Source organism: Anastrepha obliqua, chromosome 4 (genome assembly GCF_027943255.1).
Source record: "Anastrepha obliqua isolate idAnaObli1 chromosome 4, idAnaObli1_1.0, whole genome shotgun sequence".
NCBI classification, from domain to species: Eukaryota; Metazoa; Arthropoda; class Insecta; order Diptera; family Tephritidae; genus Anastrepha; species Anastrepha obliqua.
In genome coordinates, this window is record NC_072895.1 from 49,670,250 (window position 1) to 49,692,214 (window position 21,965).

The following is a 21,965-nucleotide window of genomic DNA, read 5'->3' on the forward strand; positions in this document are numbered from 1 at the left end:
AGACCATGAACGAGAGTGAAGGTGTGAGGGGCGACGAATGAAAGTAAGGATTTCCAAGATCCGATTGAAGGAAATGTTCTTAGTGTTTTCTTTTTCAATATTCGATGGTAGTGTCCCTAGAGTGGTTGTGGGCACATATTTTTTTTTTGTTTATTAAGCCAGAACTTTTAGTCTAAAAACTCATTCCCTCATTATAGCACCGAACCTATAGGCTTCATATTAGCGCGTGCGACTTTAATTATTTTTCTCTAACATAAGGTCGCACTTGAAGGGAAAGAGCTCATTTTGGAGACGCTTGTACGTCAACTGTCAATAAATCAAAAGAATCAAATAGTATTTTCCTACTCTACTTTCGTACACTACTGTCCTTATTCTACTCCTATTCCTTGTCTCTACAACGTCAGCAGTATTCATGAGAAAATACCCTATCCCAGAAGAGTGCTATCAATGATCATTGGCTCAATACACGACCTTCGAGATGTTCTCTCTTGAGAGGTTAAACAATTCTCTTGACCTTTTTTTATCTATTTCCGGCCAAACGAGCCTGGTTGTAACACCAGTATTTTCTTATCTCCATGACCTGTTGGCCACCTGAAGAATATTATTTTATATCTTTGATATGCAAGATGTCGTATGAATCCCAATACTGCCTTTGTTTTCATTGTAAAGGTCGAAAAGAAAATTTCCCACCATTCGCAAGTTCTTAGGGTAAATTTTAGTTGGAAATCACCTGATCGGACAACAGATTCTGGTGGAATGAAGCAAGAGCTAATTTCGTTTGCATGTTTTGAAAAAAAAAATTATACCATACATATATATATTTTCCGTTATTTAAGCTTAATTTTAAGGTTTAATGTATTAAGAGACTAATAGCAGAATTTTATGAGACATATTTTTGTGGTACATTTTTACCCGCTAAATCCCAGTGATACGAGTATTTTTGACACTTTCGCATAGAAAGGACAAAAATGGGTCATCTTCAGAGGAGCTAGAGGGCTAAATTATTCAACTAAAATGCTCCCTATTATTTTTACATAAAACCGATGAACATATCATAGATGTAAAATATAAGGACCAGATCGTTCCCATGCCGAAAAAGTTACCACAAAAATGTTCAAGAGGGTGCAAAATATTTGACCCACTCTGAAATGGATCAAATTCGTGAGACGCGTGCATTTTTGTTTTTTGTGTCCTCTCTAGAATAATTCATTGCCAGCACCTTGCCAATTTGGATAAAGTTTGATTTTGTTGTACTTTAAGTCGCTTTTCAAGTACATTTTAGCATAGTAAGGCTCGTAAATTTTACGAGGTCATTTTATTTAAAGAAACGTGCATGTACTATATTGCAATAACTGTAAGAATTAACAAATTTTCCCTTTGGATAGAATATGTAATAAAAAATAAATGTGAGGTAAAATTGCATGCTTGGAATTAAAAAAAAATATTAGTACCTTTTTTAATTGGACACAAAAGTGAGTAGTTGTCAAATTTACGAGGTTTATTTATAACGTAACTTCCAAGGGGTATATACCTTTGTAGGGTTAATCCATCTTTTAATAATTGTATACTGAAATTTTTAGGAAGTCCAATAAGATCGATCAATCAATCGATTATAATTTTCGAAAACTTTACCGGTTCATTGATTTTTGTGCTCTTTTCAATGCACCAAACCATTCGTACCTATAATAGTGAAATTACGCGATGTTGGGGGGCACAATAATGGGGAAAAATAATGAGGCCGAAAAAATAATGCACAAATCATTAGTCTAAAAATGAACATAAAATGTATATGGAATTACAAATATGCGATGTTATTTTAGGCATATATGAATGTGATTTATGTAATTTATGTTAGTAAGTGTAAATTATCTAAGCCTGATGGTGGTTTTTGTGGTGTGGTTTTCAATGAAATATACATTTGGATAGTGTGAGCCGAGGTAAATGTGAACAATATATTATTACATATGTACATATGTACACGCATGCAATATTTACATTATTGAGCAAAATAAAGGCGGCTCTAGCGTATGTATTGAAAAATAACCTATGCAAATTTAACAGAAGCAAAGTTTGCTTTAGCACTAATTTTCAACTAAATCATCATCAATTTAGAGGTATCGAATTTTAAATTGATATAAAACAATGAAAATTCAAAGTGATGGGCCAATGTTTATTATTGTTGTGTAGAATCATTCCTGATATTTATTTTTTAAAGTTAATCCCTCTCAAATGTTAGCCGCAACTGCGCTGTAATTCGGCCATCTGTAAACACTAATTTTGAATGAATCGCTCGAGGACTTAGTTCGGTATCGCATGAACAATTTTGGTAATGTTGGCTTCCAATGCCGCAATCGAAGCTGGTTTATCCATAAAGCATTTAGCAGTTAGACTTTATATGCTTCCACACATAAAAGCCCAAAGATGTGATATCACATGATCTTGGTGGCACATCCACTGTTTCCAGACGAGAGATAAATTACTCAGAAACACGATGACGCAGTAAATCCATTGTTTTACAGGCTGTATGGCAAGTAACGCCATCTTGTTGGAACCCAAAATTGTGGAGATCACGAGCTTGAATTTCCGACATGAAAAAATCGTCTAAGGAAGTAAGATGGAGAAATACCGATGGTAAGAAAGGAGAGGGGGAAGAGAGGTGGGGGTAGGGTGGTTAAGAGTATGGGCGTGTGGATTATGAACAATGACTGTGTTACGGTTGCGTCAACCGCTTTATGCTGCTGATGAAATTCATCAGATTTTTAATGTCAAGGGCGTGACAAAGAAGTAAGAACCAAAATGACTAAATCGTAGCCCCGCGGAGAAGGAAAACTAAAGAGAAGGTGCTGACATGTTTCCATTTCATTCTCCATACATCCGACGCACAAATATCTCCAGATAGTTCCAAGTCTCACAGCATGCACATCCTCCTCTCCTTTGAGTGCTGAGATTATGTCAACCTCAGAAGATTGCTCGAGCGCCTCCAATCCTCACTTGGCCAGAAGGATTTCGCTACCTTACAAGTTTGTGACTTGGTCAGCTCCTCCGCCTCACAGTTTCCCGCTATGTCGCTGTGACCAGGAACCCATATGTCAAAGAATTCGGATGTAGTCGAAAGTAAAGTCAGGCATGCCCTGCCCAGTCTCGAATGCACCCGATGGGCCCTAATTACCGCTTGGCTGTCGGAGTAAATATTTACTTTAGTGACTGTTAATATGCATGTAAGTAGCCAACCAGCTGCTTCTTTGATTGCGTCTACCTCTGCTTGGATCACATTACAGTGGCCCAGTAACCTGAATAGGAGTCTGATGGGGAGCTCATCGCAAAATACTCCTCCACCAGTCTTTCCTTTCATCTTCGATCCATTCATGAACAAGTTCACCGGACTCTACCTCCAAATGTAGCCCCCCTCTACTCTTCCTTTGATGGAATGCCTATGGAGAATGTGCTGCTTGGACTTAGCGAGGGTGTACATTGATCCGTCGTTAGGGGGATGAACCCAAAGTTTCATAAGACAATTGAGTGTCCATAAGTGAAGTTGTGCCTATAGCCCGAATCCCTCAGTCTAAGGGAGCAGTGCAGCAGCATTTCAGCCTGCAATGTCTACAGGCATTTACATTTAACATTACGTTAAGCGCTAGAGTAGGAGTAGTTCAAAGCGCCCTACTGATTCCAAGGAGTGCAGTGCTTTAAACTCTCTCCAGCTTCTTCATCGATGTCGTCCTCTCTAGTGAGTTCCACCAGACTATAGCTCCACATAACAAAATTGGCTTTTTAATGGTATTATATAGCCAAAAAAAAAACAACTCAAGGCGAAAGGCCCCATATTTTGCCAATAGCGCCCTTACATCCATACAAGACCAATAGCGCCTTTACATCCATACAAGGCGATTGTTACCTTCCTTATTCCCTCCTCAATGTTGGGTTTTCACGTAAGCTTTCTCCCAAAGATAATACTTAGTTAATTCGCCTGAAAACTAAAATCTTACCATATGGAAATTATGGCACTCGGCTCAGATTTGGCACAATACTGCACCAACAAACATGTGAACTCACTTACTATTTTACACACACATGTATTCTATGTTACTCATTTTAGGCAAACATTTGAACTTACCTGTGGGCCAAAAGTAAGGTGAATTTGGTTGTAAAATGAAAAATCTTTATTTATTCTTGTAAATCAATTTCATCCCCTTCAAAATAATCCCCTCTCGATGAAATACACTTATGCCAACAATTTTTCCAATCCCCGAAACATGCCAAATAGTCCATTTCCGGTATAGCCATCAGCACCTTCTTCGATTCAGCTTTTATCTCCTCAATCGACTCGAAACGCGCTCCCCGGAGTGGTCTCTTGAGTTTTGGGAATAGCCAGTTGTCACACGGAGGCAAATCAGGCGAATACGGTGGTTGCGGAGCGATATGCGTGGAATTTTTGGCGAAATGGTCACGAAGAACGAGTGCAGTAAGAGACGGTGCATTATCGTGATGCAAAAACCATGAGTCGTTGGCCCATAATTCTGGTCTTTTTAGACGAATTGCTTCACGTAAACGAAGCATAACGCTCAAATAATATTCCTTATTAACAGTTTGGCCAGGTGGAAGGAATTCATAGTGCACCACACCACGAAAATCGAAAAAAGCTGTCATCATGACCTTGACGTGATTTTATTTTTGACCGACTTTGACGTGCTTTTTTCGGTCTGGCCTCGCCTTTAGCACGATATTCGCTCGATTGGTCGGTTGTTTCAGGGTCGTAAGCATAAATCCAAGTCTCATCTCTCGTAATGATGCATTTGAGCTTGTCCTGATAGTCCGAAAGCATTGTTTCACACACATCAACGCGACGACTTTTTTCCAAGAAATTGACAGTTTTCGGTACCAAACGAGATTTGACTTTTCGTAGGCCCAAATAGTCTTTCAAAATAGTTTTCACAGATCCTTCTGATATTCCGATCATATCAGTAAGGTCTTTAACAGTCAATCGACGATTTTTGAGCACTAACTCCTTCACTTTATTGACGTGTTGGTCATCTGTTCTCGACCCTCTTTGAAGTCTTTGTACCACTTATAAACATTTTTCTGCGACATGGTCGAATCACCAAATGCCTTCTGCAACATGCTAAACGTTTCCGCAGCCGAAATTTCATTCCGCAAACAAAATTTGATGGCACTTCCCTGCTCAATCAAATCAGACATTGTAATAATCGAAAAATGCACTCTTGGTCGTTTGGTAAACACAAGCGTAAATATATTACTGATAATGAGATTCACATGAAAGTTGGCCCAGATATTATTAACAGTGCTGCCAACTCATGAAAAAAATAACTAGAGCGAAATTTTTATCCCACGAAGTTTGACAATTAAATTCACCTTACTTTTTGCCCACAGTAGTATGTCCCAATTGGCTAATTTTTTGCACAATACTGTACTTATACACATGTTTCTATACTCACTTAAATATATGCGATTTCAAACAGAAAAGTAATTTAAGGGTACCGGAAATTTCACCGTTGTCATGCAAAGCATTATTTAGAATGGACAAATAAAATTATTATGTGAAAGTGTGCATATTACGGTAAAATCATTTCAAATTTCATCCAAAGATTTTAATATGGTCGAGGGTAACTGTATGCACTGCTTAACTGCATTTTGCGCTTAATTGCGAATTATTTAAAACAATAGCAGCGAAACACAATGGCAGGCAGGCAGTTTACACATGTGGGGGTATGCGCGTGTGTAATGTGTGCAGTGCGGGGAGGCGCCATTGAATGCGCTTCATTAACGAAAATTTAATTTGTAAGCCTATAAAATGCTAATGTGTTGCCATGTTTTGCTAGGTTGATTATGCTTGCAACATTTGCAGGTGTAACTGTGTTTGAGCTCCCCCACGCACACCCACACACCTATACACTTACAAAGCTATAAATACCTAGTACAACCAAGCGCGCAACACCAAACACGAGGACGCATATTTTGTGGCGTAATCGCATATTTATTATTCTTGCCACACTCCCACATACCCATGCATAACCGAAAGCATTTACCCGCTCATGTACGTCGTTTGTTTGACAATGAAATGTATTTATGAGGCCACATTGCTTATTAGAATTATTATACGCATTTAGTTTAGGCCATTAGTGTTGCTAATGCAACCATGTACAAAATAAAATTGTAATAACTATAAATTTGAATTTGGATTTGAATTTTTTGTAGAAAAACAAAATGTTTTAATGAGCAACCAAATAATTTACACATTTGGCAAAAAAATACGCCAAAAATATATTACAATTTTAAATATGCGTTTAAATGGCAGCGAGGCTGATAGCAAACTCAACTCGCATATCTGTAGGTATGTGTGTATGTATATGTAAGTATGTATGTAGATACTTCTTTATGTATTTATGCATGCGTACTTAACCCTAGCTGCGGTATGCTGCTCTTAAGGTTGGCCATGCGCTCATGGTCGCAAATTACAGTTGTGGCCCGCACACACACTTTATGTCGTGATAATACCTACGCATGCGAGTGTGTGTTGGTGTAGTGTGGGCGTCTGCTTGCTAGCAGGATGCAAGTGCGCTATGTGGCCATAGGACACTGACGCGTCCTTGAGCTCATTTTTCTAGTGCACTTAATGGCACATTGGTTGCATGAGCATATGAGTTAATGATTTAGAGACTATTTTTTTTATTTAATCTGAAGCTATAGTTGGGTTTCAATTTCTATATTTGTTTGTTTGGCAATAGTTTCTAAATGTAGTTGAAAAATAGTTAGCGCGATGAGAGTTGGTAAGAAGGAAGGGAACAAGGGATGTGATGACTTAAGTATATATACTACTATGGGCAAAAAGTAAGGTGAATTTATTTGTCAAACTTCGTGGGATTAAAATTTCGCTCTAGTTATTTTTTTCATGAGTTGGCAGCACTGTTCATAACATCTGGACCAACTTTCATGTGAATGTCATTATCAGTAATATATTTACGCTTGTGTTTACCAAACGACCAAGAGTGCATTTTTCGATTTTTACAATGTCTGATTTGATTGAGCAGAGAAGTGCCATCAAATTTTGTTTGCGGAATGAAATTTCGGCTGTGGAAACGTTTAGCAGATTGCAGAAGGCATTTGGTGATTCGACCATGTCGCAGAAAAATGTTTATAAGTGGCACAAAGACTTCAAAGAGGGTCGAGAACAGATGACCAACTCGTCAATAAAGTGAAGGAGTTATTGCTCAAAAATCGTCGGTTGACTGTTAAGGACCTTACTGATATGATCGGAATATCAGAAGGATCTGTGGAAACCATTTTGAAAGACCATTTGGGCCCACGAGAAGTCAAATCTCGTTTGGTACCGAAAACTCTCAATTTCTTGGAAAAAAGTCGTCGCGTTGATGTGTGTGAAACAATGCTTTCGGACTATCAGGACAAGCTCGAATGCATCATTACGGGAGATGAGACTTGGATTTATGCTTACGACCTTGAAACAACCGACCAATCAAGCGAATATCGTGTTAAATGCGAGGCCAGACCGAAAAGAGCACATCAAAGTCGTTCAAAAATAAAGGTCATGATAACAGTGTTTTTCGATTTTCGTGGTGTGGTGCACTATGAATTCCTTCTACCTGGCCAAACTGTTAATAAGGAATATTATTTGAGCGTTATGTGTCGTTTATTTGAAGCAAACCGTCTAAAAAAAAATACCAGAATTATGGGACAACAACTCTTGGTTTTTGCATCACGATAATGCACCGTCTCACACTGCACTCGTTCTTCGTGACCATTTCGCCAAAAATTCCACGCATATCGTTCCGCAACCACCGTATTCGCCTGATTTGGCTCCGTGTGACTTCTGGCTATTCCCAAAGCTCAAGAGACCAAGCACCGAAGAAGGTGCTGATGGCTATACCGGAAATGGACTATTTGGCATGTTTCGGGGATTGGAAAAATCGTTGGCATAAGTGTATTTCATCGAGAGGGGATTATTTTGAAGGCGATGAAATTGATTTACAAGAATAAATACAGTTTTTTCATTTTACAACCAAAGTCACCATACTTTTTGCCCACAGTAGTACATATAGAGATAGATATATGTTCGAGGCCTCGTTGGTTGGTTGGTTGGTTAGAGTGGTGATTCATCCAGAATCCAACTAGGGCTTCCGCACCATTTTGTTGCCTCATCCTCGTTACCAACTTGTTTAACAGTTACTTACAGCAAGATTATATCCAGTCTGTGCGGCTTAGGAACCTTATTAGGCTGTTGAAGTCTAAGCCAAATAGTTGCTCGAGACTCTCGAATAGCGGTTGACCCAGGATTAACATTCTGTTCTTCCATACGACAGGGCATTCACAGAGAAAATGGAAGATTGTTTCCTTTTTCTCCAGTTGTTTGCAACTACGACAGTATGTGTTGTGATGGATGCCCATTTTGGCAGCTTGTTCTCCGATAGACCAGAAGCCAGTTATAACTGCCGTCAGTCTACAGGCGTCCCGTCGTTCCATGTTTATCAATGTCGACGATTGCTTGAGGTTGTAGGTGGGCCTAAAAAATTCAAATTTTTTTTTTTTATACAGAAAATATTTTCAATGCACCTGTGGGCAAAAAGTAAGGTGAATTTGGTTGTAAAATGAAAAATCTTTATTTATTCTTGTAAATAAATTTCATCCCCTTCAAAATAATCCCCTCTCGATGAACTGTCGCAAATCCTTCCTGTCACTAAGCAGAAAAGACTATTACTGGTTGGACCGATGACGGGACACTTTCTGTGGACGAAGCACATAGAAAAGGTAGACCTCTCAAGTAGCTGGGCAGACCCAACATGTGAAGAGGAGGATGAGGCGGCGAATCACTTTCTGCGCGTCCGCCCGTCCTTCGCTCGAATCAGGCTTGAGGTCTTTGGTGCTGATGTATTAGGAAGCGACTAGCTTGACCCCTTGGCAGCACAAAATCTACTCAGATTTCTTCCAAGTTCGGAAAAACTTAAAGTAAATCAAAAAAGGAACCCAAGTGCAGTACAATGGACTTAGTGTTATCTAAGTCCTGTAAAAAAAAAAAAACTGTAGTAGTAGTCTAGTCAGTTTTGAAAGCTCAGTCTAACAGCTGTAAAAAAAAGCGTATAAGCGTAGTGGGCGGAAGAAGATCGTGAACATTTAAATATATTTTTCTCATAAAACCACGCTTTCTATTTTTACCTACTTTATATGGAGAAAAATTCCCTCTAAAGAAAATCGTATACTCCCTTATATTCTAATAGCCTAGACAGACGGCGCCGTTACTCGGGATTACCAGCGCAGTTAATTCTGTTTAAAATTGTAGTGTGACAGACAGTTGTTACGCGAATTAGTGAACAGCTGGTTTCTTTATTAGATAGTTTTTTCAGTAAAAGATGGACCGCACATAACAAACCGGGCTTTGATAGTTGCCCAGATACCAAGAATTAATTATTTATTAAAAAACAATTCTAAATTGCAATTTTGCAAATTGGTCCGAAATAATATATTAAAACAATTAAAGTAATGTGTTAGTGCAAAGGAGCATTGCGTCCAGTCTTTATTGTTCTTCTCCTTAAAAGTTTCATTCAAAACAGATATTAGCTGTGGTTTTTCGGCAATGTTGCCATCGAAATTTTTCTAGGCCGCTTACGAATGAGAATTAAGTCCAGTTGTCAATCCGCATTAGTTGCATTTAATTCCTGACATAATTCTAAGTCGTTAATCTCGATTAACCCCACCATCTGTCTAGTCCATAGCACATTTATTTATTCTGCAAGGGTTAACCAATAAATTTAAAATACAATTAGTAACACATCATTCCTTCCATTAGTCAACAATAAATTTTGTAATTCATTGAATCAGTAAAGTTACTACAGCTATGCAGATGAACATAATCTGCTACATGAGTGAACTATTTCCTGAGCTATCCATACACTCATGTAGATTCACACACTCAGTTTCCTATAGTTCACAAATCCGAAATCGTCAGATATGTGTGAAATGGTAAATACCAGGTGCAGGTGCAGATGCAGCTACACTGAAACATGTAGTTGAGAATTTTTGATACGTATATATACTCGTACACTTTCATTTCATTGCACTTCATTCGCCAATCGGTACAGTTCACTATACAGGACGCCGCTAGACAAATTATAAACAAATATACTTGTAGATGAAAGTATGCACTGGTATAAATTTGCAATATTTATGAGTATGTACATATGTTTACACACCAACTAGTTAGCCATTTACTTAGCAGTTGGTTGTAAATTTTTGTTGTTGTTATACTATGTAAACTTGTTGGATAATCTCAACGCAATTCAAAAGAATCGTAAATAATAAAAGAATTACGAGTATTCGAATAGGAGTGGAAATGGCGATGAAAATAAAAGCTTATTCTAGAAATCACTTTAATTTTCAGTGAATGTAGGAAAAATGTTCAAAAGAAATAATGATTTAATAAGAAAATTTAATCAATTAGCAACATTATCAACATTATCATTAATTATCAGATTAAATGGGATTATTGTAGTAGAATAGAATTGATGGTACTGGAGAAAATAAAAATAATTCACTGGTGTCATAAATTTATAGGTCAAACTACTAAATATTTAATGGACTATTTAATGGCATTTCGACCTATAGCAAAATTTTATTTTATGTTTTCCACATATATTATAATAATTTTATGTAAGAGGGTCGGTTGATAAGCTCGTGGCTTTAACTAACAATGTTTTTCGGGTTTAAAATTCTTTGCTTCTCAGTATAATGCAATGGCAGAGTTTCATTTTAAATTTTTAACCTGCAGTAATTTTATATACGAGGGAGAGCTATTAAGTTCCCCGCTTAAAGTATTTAAGGAGGGAAAAAATTCTTTTGAAATTGTTTACTTCTCAATGTAGTGCAATACCAGCAATTCAGTTAAAATGTTTAACCTGTGATAAGTTTATATACGAGGGCGAGCTATTAAGTTCCCCGTTAAAGTATTTAAGGAGTGAAAAAATGGGTTCAAAATTGTTTACTTCTCAATGTAGTGCAATACCAGCGTTTCAGTTTAAGTTTTTAACTTCTAATAATTTTATATACGAGGGAGAGCTATTAAGTTCTCCACTTAAGGTATTTCATAAGTGAAAAATACGGTTTAAAAGTGTTTACTTCTCAATGTACCATAATACAATACCACAATTTCATTTTAAATTTTTAATCTGTAAAAATTTCATACACGAGGGGGAGCTGCTAAGTTTACGGTCTAATGTACTTTATGAATGAAAACTATGGTTTTAAGTTTTTTATTCATAAAAACAAAATCCTTAAGCTTTGAACTAACAGTAACCATATACGAGGGGCGGCTGATACGTTTGCGGCCTAAGGTATTTAATTAACGAAAGATTTTTTATTAGATATATTTTTTTAATTTTTAATGTAAAAGGGGTCGCCCCTGTAGTACGTCCGTTAGTAAATTTCTGTGAGTCCTGTAGGTTTAAGACGTTACCACCTCTCTTTTATACTTTGTCAGTAAATTAAAGAAGCACTGGCCGTTTATTGCAATACCATTCGTCGAATAACACAGTTTAAAAATAATTCAAAACTTTTTTACCCATGAAAAAAAGTGCGTGTAGCGTAGTACACATAACAAAAACGAAACTTTCAAGGCAGACGAAGAAAGAGGGAGAGACCCGAGAGAGAATGAGAGTGAGAGAATGAGGGAGAGAGAGAGAGGGAAAGAATATATATCTAAATAAATTCACAACATTTGCAGAGAATACAAATAAACAAAATTTACAAAAAATGGAGAAGGGCCCACCGGTGTAGGTAAACGCTGTACACAAACCGTGCAAACAACGCGCAATATTCCGAGTGTTTATCACCCGCACAAACGCAGTGATTCCAGGACCGCAGCAACGGCACAAATTACCGCAAGGCAATACCAATAAATCTGATGCCGGAATGGATAGCACTTTATAGTACGCACAAAATTAGGCACTAAAAACGCCAAAAAAATTGTGACCAAACAACGCCCCAAACAGTAGGCACCAATGAAATATAACGCCAACAAGTAGGCACCAAATATATATTTCCTACAAGTTTGCACCAACAAACAAGCGCCAAAAAGTAGGCAGTGTTATTTCTCACTAGCTTAAAGTGTATCTAAGATAAATATAAGGTATAGTTCTCTCTCTCCTTTTCCTCTACGTTATATCTTTCTCGCGGAACGAAAATGCCCAAATCGTTGCATGGCCTTAAAATTTTACTCTCCATTCCCTCTCGTCCATCGACGCCTAAGAAGTTTCTCTTCAAAAATAATCCAATTTCTATGAAAAAGCTATAGCAGAAAACGAAACTTTAGAAAAAAAAGTGTATACCATGAAATACCATTTGACAAAAACCAAAAAAAGATTCGCTCTTTGAACTAACATTTAAATTTTTTTTAATAATCTTTAAACTCGAATATCTCGATTAATCAAAAATGTCTAAGTAATAATATCCTGAAACATCTGGTACCACTTTTCCAGTGTCATAGTCTTAAAATATGTATTTACGCTAATAACTATGAAAAAATGCTCCGATTTGCAAAAGCTTTTTTGAAGCTAATATATTCTAGAATATTGATTTTCGGCATAAATTGCATACATTTTTAAAATAAGTACGTGTTTAAGCCAAAATATGTTAAAAAATTAAAAAAGAAAACTATTTACAAACTGCTTAAAATCAGAATAGGCTCAATCACTCTAGATTAACTGAATTTATATATTAGAACCAATATTAGTAAAATTAAATTAAAAAGGACAATCTTTATGTGTAAAGCTCTTATAATAGTAAAACATAAAGTTTAAATTTCTTGCTGTTCTTAAAATTAGATTAAAGTTTAAATTTCTTGCTGTTCTTAAAATTAGATTAGAGCAAGATAGTTGCAGGTTAATAATTTAGTTTTTTGAATGATCAGCTAAACCTAAAACCAATTTTATTTTTTTTTATTGCCCGCTTGTTTTAAGTATCAGATAAAAAACAATAATTTTGAACATTGTCGTAAGCTATTTTCGCAAGTTAAAAATTTCTATATCAAGAGATCTAATTGTAATTTTTGTAGCCACAACTTTATAAAAAGGTAAGGAAATATCAAACTAGATGAGCATAGCTTCCCATTTTGTGGTTTTCTTGGCCACTCCAGGCTTATGACATGTTAAGCCAAGCCGCCTGACTTGGGCCAATGACTCCTTTAGACCCTTCAAGTCGCCTGGTCCTGACTTCATCATTCCTGCCCAACTGCAGAAATCAGTGGAGGTATCATGCCGTTGGTTGAGCCCTATCTATACGAGCTGCGTAGCCAGGGGCTATATACCAAGATCATGAAGGGCCGTGAGGGATGTCTTTATACCCAAGGCAGGCAAGAGTTCGCATGTCTCCCCTAAGGACTTTAGGCCAATCAGGCTTTCATCTTTTTTTCTGAAAACCCTTGAGAGACTAATTGGCTGCTCACATGCGTACTAACAGTCAAAAAAGTAAATATTTACTCCGACAGCCAAGCGGCAATAAGGGCCCTCGGGTCAGTGACGGTGCATTCGAAACTGGTCAATGCTTGACCTCACTTTCGATTGCGTCCGAATTCTTTGACATAAGCCTCATCTGGGTTCCTGGTCACAGTGATATTGCGGGAGACTGTGAGGCAGGCTGGAAAGATGGGCACCGCGCCAACTCAGCGAGCGTTGGGCAAGTACACAAACTTGTAAGGTCGCGAAATCATTCTAGCCACGTGTGGACCGTGGGCGCTCGGTTGGGCATCTGAGGTTGACAAAATATCAGCTCTCGAATCTCGTGCGTTTTCTCACAGGTCTCAATGTGCTAGGAATGCATGTTGTGAGACTTGGAATCACCTCGAGACCTTTTTGCGGTGGATGTGTGGAGGATGAGGTGGAATCATCTGAGCACCTTCTCCTTAGCTGCCCAGCTCTGGCGGGGCTAAGATCCAGGCATCTTGGCTCTTACTTCTTTGCTACGCCTGGTGATATAGCTGGCGCTGACATTAACAATCTGATGAATTTCATCAGCAGCACAAAGCGGTTGGCACAAACGCAACAGACTCATCGTTCGTAATCCACATACTATAATCCTACTCTCCAAACCACCTCTGTGCAACCTCTCCCCTCCCTCTCCCTGTATCCCATCGGTATTTCTTTTTCACCTTACCTCCTTCATAATGATATCACAAAGGACGAATCTTTCTTCGTCCAAGTGTGGTCATTCCTTGTGCAACCAGACCAACCTATCCTAGCCCAACCAAAGCCAATTTAGGCACTTATTTCTTGTAACCACACGAGCCCGGTTGTGGCTGTAGTCTTGCAAGCATTGCCCATAATACAATTTCTTGTTTAAAAATCTGATTGAAAATTAATTTATTTTGGCTCTTGCATAGCTTGTAAATAGGCTGGGATTGAAATAATTCGCTAACACCAAAACACTTTTTTTGTTGAAATAACCACAATTTGAATTTATGTAAGCAAATATTTACTTAACACGCGCTTGACTTGCAATTAAAACTAATTGCTCCGATTTTAGTTTTAAGCAAATAAATTCGAGCAACACCAAGTCTACAATGATACTAAAAATACTATTTTATTTTTGTGTAGCCAAAACTTTATTAAAATAAACATAAAAACTAGTGAATCCACTAGTGGCAGAATGTCAATGGTTATCCACGCAATCAGTTCAACATAAATGTTTATCATTTGTCTAAAATTGACTTTTTGTTTTTCTTTCCTTTGTTTTAGCTTATTTTAGCAATTTCGTCAACACTGACGCCATTTCGCACACTCAATTAAATCAAATACTGCCAAATCAGAAATCACATTACACATAATTGCATCAGCGGTGACAGAGGAAAATCCCAACAAAATGTGTGCAAATGATGCATATGAGTACATGCAATAATAAAAACAAACATCAAAAATAGCCAAAAGTAAATTTTGTGACGCTTATAAATAAATTGGTGACTTAGCTAAGCGGATTAAAGCCATACCGACCGGAAGACTGTTTGTTTTGTTTGTATTTGTTTTTATCCCATTCAGTAGTGCTGTTTTTGCTATTTGCAATGATAGCGGTGACGGTGGTGCATAAAAGATTAATAGTGTTCACGCTGGTTTTCAGCATTTTCGAATGTGTATGTGCATGTGCATAGGAATTTACTTGTGGTGGTAAGGGCAACAATCAGCGTAAACACAATTTCACTTTTCACTCATCGCAAATGGAGTTGCTTTGATGCAGTACATAAACAAGTTAATTGCGCGAATTATGCTTGCACACCAACACACATGCGATTACAGTTGCGGACACGAGAGTAGCGGTACCAAAAATATATTAGATCAGGGATAACACTTAAGTTGTGTTTTTTTTGGGGGGGTGAGGTAGGGTTCAAAAAGCCTTCGCACTTACAGCAACTGTCGTCTACTGCGTTGAATGGTGGAGCCACTAAAACAATCCCTCCTCTCCTACTGGGGAAACTCCCTTCCTGGAACTACTTTATGCGAAACTTCGGGAGGGTCGAGAACTGCTTCCAGGAAATGACTCAATACTACTGACCCACGTCTGGGTCCACCATATTTATATCCATCTGCATGCTATATGCACATCGGTGCGGCATTGAGTCCCGCAATTGCTCACATCGTTATTTCGGAATCTTCAGCCACGCAGCTTTAACCCAAAGTTTTTCCCAAAGTTGTTGATTGTTACTCGATTTCGCATTGTGTACAGCCCTTTTTAAGTCCCCCCACAGGTTTTCTATGGCATTGAGGTCGGTGGACTGAGCTCGCCATTCCAAAACCTCAATTTTATTTGCGCGAAACCTATCATTGGCCTTCAGACTCACTATCCTGCTAGTAGACCCATTCTATTGGTATTTCGTCATTGCAATACATTATTTTCATACAAATATTGGTGCCCATTATGCCATTAATTTTGTATATAGAGCCTGGGTATTATATTAGAAACATCCATGTACCATTATTTTTGAGCCCCTATGTTTCATGATTCTTAAAGTGTATTTTGGTTGATTTTCGATGTCAGGTGGGCATTTAACATATTATGGTAAACCCATGATGTCGTACGAAAATATTTTAGACCCGTCAGTTCATAAAATATTACGCCAAATGCCTAGTGGACAGAGTGCCTTTTTCCGTGGGCTACGAAGCAAGCAAATCAGACGAAAATTGCGGGAGTTGTACAAATTTGACTGAGAGGATTCAGACAGGGCAACTAGGGGCTAGGAAAGCTTTGGACAAATTTTAACGATTTTTTAACCCTTTTGTTAATTTTCTTACATATTTGAAAACGTTGACACTTAAATCTATGATGTAAGAAAAAGGGCTCGAGCCTATCCAGCTTCCCACAGTCTTCTACATACAGTCATGTCAGAAACTATTAATTTGTATGGCTTGGCCTTACGATTTTGCGATCGTCTTGAAGGGAAGTTTTTCGTACTTTTCCGATTTTTTTCCGGTTTTTTCACAAATTTGATTGCACTTAAAATCATTTTTGCTGAACATAAAAGAATATTTTGCCCTTCTGTGTGAGATCATCAATATGCTCTCAATTTCAGAAACTGCTTGCGGTGCAGTGTTTCAGTAGACCCATGACTTAAATACTCGAAACATAAGAAATATATGCATAAAACTCCCACAAAAAAAAAAAAAAAAATAATAATAATAATAAAAATCGTAGTTCCGTCCAAATATGTGCAAACGTTTCTCATTATTCCTTGTACAACCTTAAAAACTGAAAGTAATGTAATTGCCAGATTTATTCAGATAAGCTCTACATATCTGAAATCCTTTGAAACTTCGTTGATATTTGGTATTGAAATTTGCTTTTGTATGATTTATAGGAAAAAATAAGTTAATACAAAATTATTTTTTAACCGTTCTGCTCACATACAGCTGTACAAATGTACAAGGTTCCGAGAAAGTTTAAAAGTACTCTAGTTAAGAAAATAATAAAGTCATTAAAAATTCGAAACTACTTCATAAAAGCCAAGACTATGGGGCCTCAAAGTGTAATGATTTATGCACAATTATTTGAAAAAAAAAGGAATTTAATGGGGCTTAGCTCTAATAATCCAATCTAACATAGTTCTCCGTAACCGGAACTACGTTCCCACGATAGTCGGTTCTACGCAACGTTTTCCAAGTCGGACAGTTTAATAACTTGACAAATACTGACCGATTGACTTGAAATTTGAACTGTATATTCATAATAGGATTCTGTATAGAACTGTGGACTGCTTTTTTCCAATATATTATTTTCTAAAGCTTTTTTTATAAAGAAATTAAAATATTTTTCTTTAAATGCTGATTACTTTTTTAAACAAGTGATTTATTTCATAAGAAAATATCTGCCGTTCGGAGTCGGCTTGAAACTGCAGGTCCCCTCATTTGTGAAACAATATCAAGGTGCAATTATATATATATATATGTATATAACTTTTTTCAAAAAGTGACAAACTGAAAAATTCCATTCCCTTCTAATTCCTTTTTCATTTATAAATGAAAAAAAAATTTTAAAACATTTTTTTTTGAAAATATAGATTTTTTTCTTAAAAAGTTCTGTTTTTTTTTCAAAAATTGTTATACAAAAATTTCTGCACTCCTACAGCTATTGACATTAATAATCAAAAACATTTACAAATGATTTTTTTTCGAAAATTTGGAATATACTTTTAAAAACACGTCGAGTGATATATTCAAAAAAAAAAAAAAAGACTTTCTTCTGCAGCCATTAATATGGCGCAAAAATAATCATCCTGTCGAAAAATTAATAATTCCTGTGAATGGCCCCGCACGTCCATCATATTTGACACTTGTGAACTAGACAGCTACAGTATAAATATAGACAAACAGTGGAGCGCGTAGAGACCGAAGTAAAAATTTCCATCACTCAAAATCATTTTTCTGTATTTACCCAAAAATGTATTAAAAAAAAAAAAAATTGGATGATTAGTTTTGTGCCACCTTGTATTTATAATTTTTTTTTTTTTAATTTTGCACTTTTTTTTCAACGATAAAAATTGCTCTACGAGCTACAACAGCTATTAAAATTTATAATCGAAAAAAATGTCTGAAATTTTTTTTTGTTGATTTCTAAGTTTTTTTTTAACATGTCGTTTTCCCAAAAATCGATATACTAAAAAAACCAACGTACTTCTGCAACCGTTCATGTGTATAATCGAAAAAAAAGTATGGTCATCGTCAAGTAAATATTGTTGGGATGCTTGTTTCGTCCATGCGCCCAACAAGGAAAAGCTCTGTTCTGCACAAATTTTACTATTCTAAAATATTCGTGACCTCCCTTTCAAAAGTACTTTCGTTGCTTGTGCAATGCTGCAGGCTAGAATTAGAGATCGGGTTATTACACTGATTTGCAGCAAAAATGCGCAACGGATGACACTGTCCAGTTTCTGTGTAGGACAAGTTTTTCAGATATTTGTAAATAAGAAAGTGGTTCAAATTAATCACGCATATTTTATGAACCAGTTGACCAATCTTAATGCAAATAATACAAAACGCACATGAAAAATTTTAATATATAATTAAAATCCCCGTAAAAAGTGTTTACAACATTTTTCAATAGGCTCAATAATTACTGAAAATAAATAATAATTTCAGATTAAATTTGGTTTTTTGTAGGAAAAATTAAAGTTCAAATTTCAAAATTTAAAAAATAGAGAAAATCGTATACACATTTTTTCCCCTTAAAATTTCGATTATGTCGAAAACTTGTCGATGAAAAATAATTAATTACATTTTCGGAATCGTTAAGCGTTTCTACGCAGGAACTGGATAGTAGCATTCGTTGCGCAGTAAAAGTAAACATTTTATAAACTATTGGTTCTATAATTTAGTTTTAAGGATTTTCTGAGTGAATTTGAAGCTTTATTATAAAAAATTTAGTACAATATATTTTATTCAAAGTATTGTCCATCGTTAGCCACTACTTTTTCCCATCATCTTTCTGGTAATATAATTTGCGGATACCGTTCCAAAAGAATTGCGCCGGGTTGGCTGCCAAGAAGGAATCGAGCCAATTTTTGATAACCTCAACTGAAGTGAATCGTATTCCAGTGAGTGCATTCTGCATTGACCGGAACAAATGGTAGTCGGACGGGGCAATGTCTGGGCCCATCCACTGTTTTCCAAATATGTTTTGGCCGGTTGAGCAACATGGCCTCGTGCCTGGTCGCATATTCCGGCCGTTTTTCGGCAATTGCTTTCTTCAAATGAATCAATTGTGTTCGGTTGAGGTCCCCTGTGATCGTTTGGGCCAATTTCAACAGCTCATAATAGATCACACCTTTCTGATCCCACCAAATACAGAGCATTACCTTGGCGCAGTGTATATTCTTCTTCGGCGTCGGTTTCGCTGGTTGGCCGGGCTTCACGTATGATATTTTGCGCTTAGGGTTGTCATAATGGATCCGTTTTTCATCCCCAGTCACAACCCGATGCAAAAACGACTTCAATTTATGGCGTTCAAACAGCAATTCGGCCATGCATTTTCGCCTTTCAACGTCTCTCGGCTTCAGTTCATGGGGAACCCAATTTCCAAGCTTCTGAATGAATCCGGCTGCTTTTAAACGTTTTTAAATGGCTGCTTGAGTGACTCCCAATGACTTTTCTAGTTCTTCTTGAGTTTGACAGCAATCTTCATCGAGTAATGCCTCTAATCCTTCATCTTCAAACTTTTTTGGCTGTCCTGGACGTTCCTTGTCTTCCAAGTCAAAATCTCCACTCTTAAAACGTCGAAACCAGTTCTCACACGTTTGTTGCGATGGAGCATGTTCACCATAAACTTCACACAGCAAACGATGACTTTCAGCTGCTTTTTTCTTCCAAATGAAACAGAAAAGTAACGCTTCCCACAAATTGCGTTTTATTGGCACAAAAGTTGACATGTTGATGGTTACAAAAAAATATTTTTTACACTTTAACGAAATGACACATACTGAAAAATAAAGCGCAATAATAATGCTTCACAATGACGTTAGTTAATGTATGACATGTTGCTATTTTATATTGGTAACGCCATCTCTCAGAAAATCCTTAAAATAAAGTTATAGAACCAATAGTAAATAAACAATAAAATTTAATCAAAAATCCTTTTTTGCCATAGTATTCATTAATTCTTCTTGTTAATTGATATGTAAACTATTACCCGATTGTGGTAAAAAATAACTCATATTGTAAACTTCCAAAAAAAAAAAAAAAACGACGACAACGCACCTAAATTTGATATAAAATTCAGTGGTTAGTAGAAAAACAAAATGTTGGTGGTCTGAAATTTTTATCAAACCGGTTTTTGATAATACAAAGCTTTGAATTATTCCACTTGTTTTTACGAAATTCTAAACAAAGCTTTTCTGGTTTCTTAGATTTGTATGCTCAGAAATTTTGATACACACTAATTTGAAAAAAAGTAATAATGATGAACATTCGAATTTTTGTATAGAAAATTTTAAATTTTTGACTAAAATCCCAGCGGCCTTTTACTTTTGCACCAAACTGTACATATGTACATATAATATATAATGGGACCAATTTATGCGAAGCATTTACATTGCATATGTACAGAAACACATCGACACATTTCCAATTCCGTACAAATACTAATTTTCGCCAAATCTATTTTCGATTTAATTTCATGGCTTCCCTTAATGTCATTGCAATATTCGATTGCATGATTGCAACTACATACAACAACAAACAAAACTACAACAATCAACAAATCCAATCAAACTAACCTGTGCTGCATTGCATTTGCAATTAACTACTGCCTATTTTCGCGCTGCTATCCATTCAATTCGCTTAGAAGCACGCGCCGAAATTTCGGGACCACCAATACGATATTTAACACCGGGCTCTACACTACGCCTGCAATGTCGTGTTGTGCAGAATACGGAGGCATCCGAGTTCATATTCTGGTATCATGATAATCGTATGATCAACTATGACAGTGATCGGGGTATAAATGTTTCAACGGATCCAGGTGAGTGAGAAACAAATTTCGAGTAGATATACAAAACTTTTATTTTATTATTTATATTGGAAGAAGAGCTATTATAGAATATATTTCATTGTGTTATAGAAAAAACACTCTACAAATATTTGCCTATAGTGTAAGCAGGGACTTTTTATGTCTCTTACAAAAAATTGTTTTTTGGGGCAAGTTAACTCACTAAAGCTTACCAAGTGCATGTAGAAGTAATGCGGAAGATGCTCCAATTGGTAGAATATGTCGCTGGAGGGTTTGGCCGATTTAAAATACTTTTTAAGTGGTGTGAGGTATTTTCAGCAACCAAAGCATTCTCAGGTTACAAAATAGAAGAAACTACTTTTAATAGAAAGTTTTATAGTTTTCTGTGCGGGCTTGTCACAAAATACTTTGCAGTTCTGCAGCGTTTTAGACTGGATCATCGATCTTTACGTAAATTGCATACATAATCGCTGACTCACTTCATGATTCTTGCAGAACTGATTCCAATTAGTGGGTTTGGCCCTGTGGCGGAATCGCTGAGCCACAGTTGACCAACTCATCGGCAATTTCATTCCTTGAACATCGCAGTGTCCTGGAACCCACACAAATAGAAGCTTATTCTTTAATTCTTTTAAGCGTTTTCTTATATTTTTGAACAATATTTGAGGTTTGCTTTGCGTTCTCCAGAGTGTTTAGTATAGGCTCCAATCTGTTTCCAGCTCCATCCCCTCTCAATTCTCCATCCTGCTACTTTCAGAATGACAAAAAATTTAGCTTAGAAAACAATAGCCATTCCTCCCAGAGCGTAAATATACTTATTACTATAGTTTAAGTGCCATCCGGCCCCAGAACCTATTTTGTTCTTGGACCTATCGGTAAAGAAAATATCTGTCAAACCTCTTTGAAGCACTCCGGATTGTATTCAAGGCATCCGTAATGCATAAACCTATACGAGTACTTCTTAG

At 36.7% G+C, this 21,965-nt stretch overlaps 1 protein-coding gene across 1 annotated transcript in view; it reads left to right on the forward strand.

Annotated features, from left to right (window-relative positions):
* Positions 1 to 21,965, forward strand: part of LOC129244126 (uncharacterized) — a 143,790-nt gene that overhangs the window by 88,274 nt on the left and 33,551 nt on the right. The window contains exon 5 of the mRNA XM_054881742.1: positions 20,836 to 21,012. Within this exon, the coding sequence (XP_054737717.1) occupies positions 20,836 to 21,012 (177 nt within the window). The remainder of the gene's footprint in view (positions 1 to 20,835; positions 21,013 to 21,965) is intronic.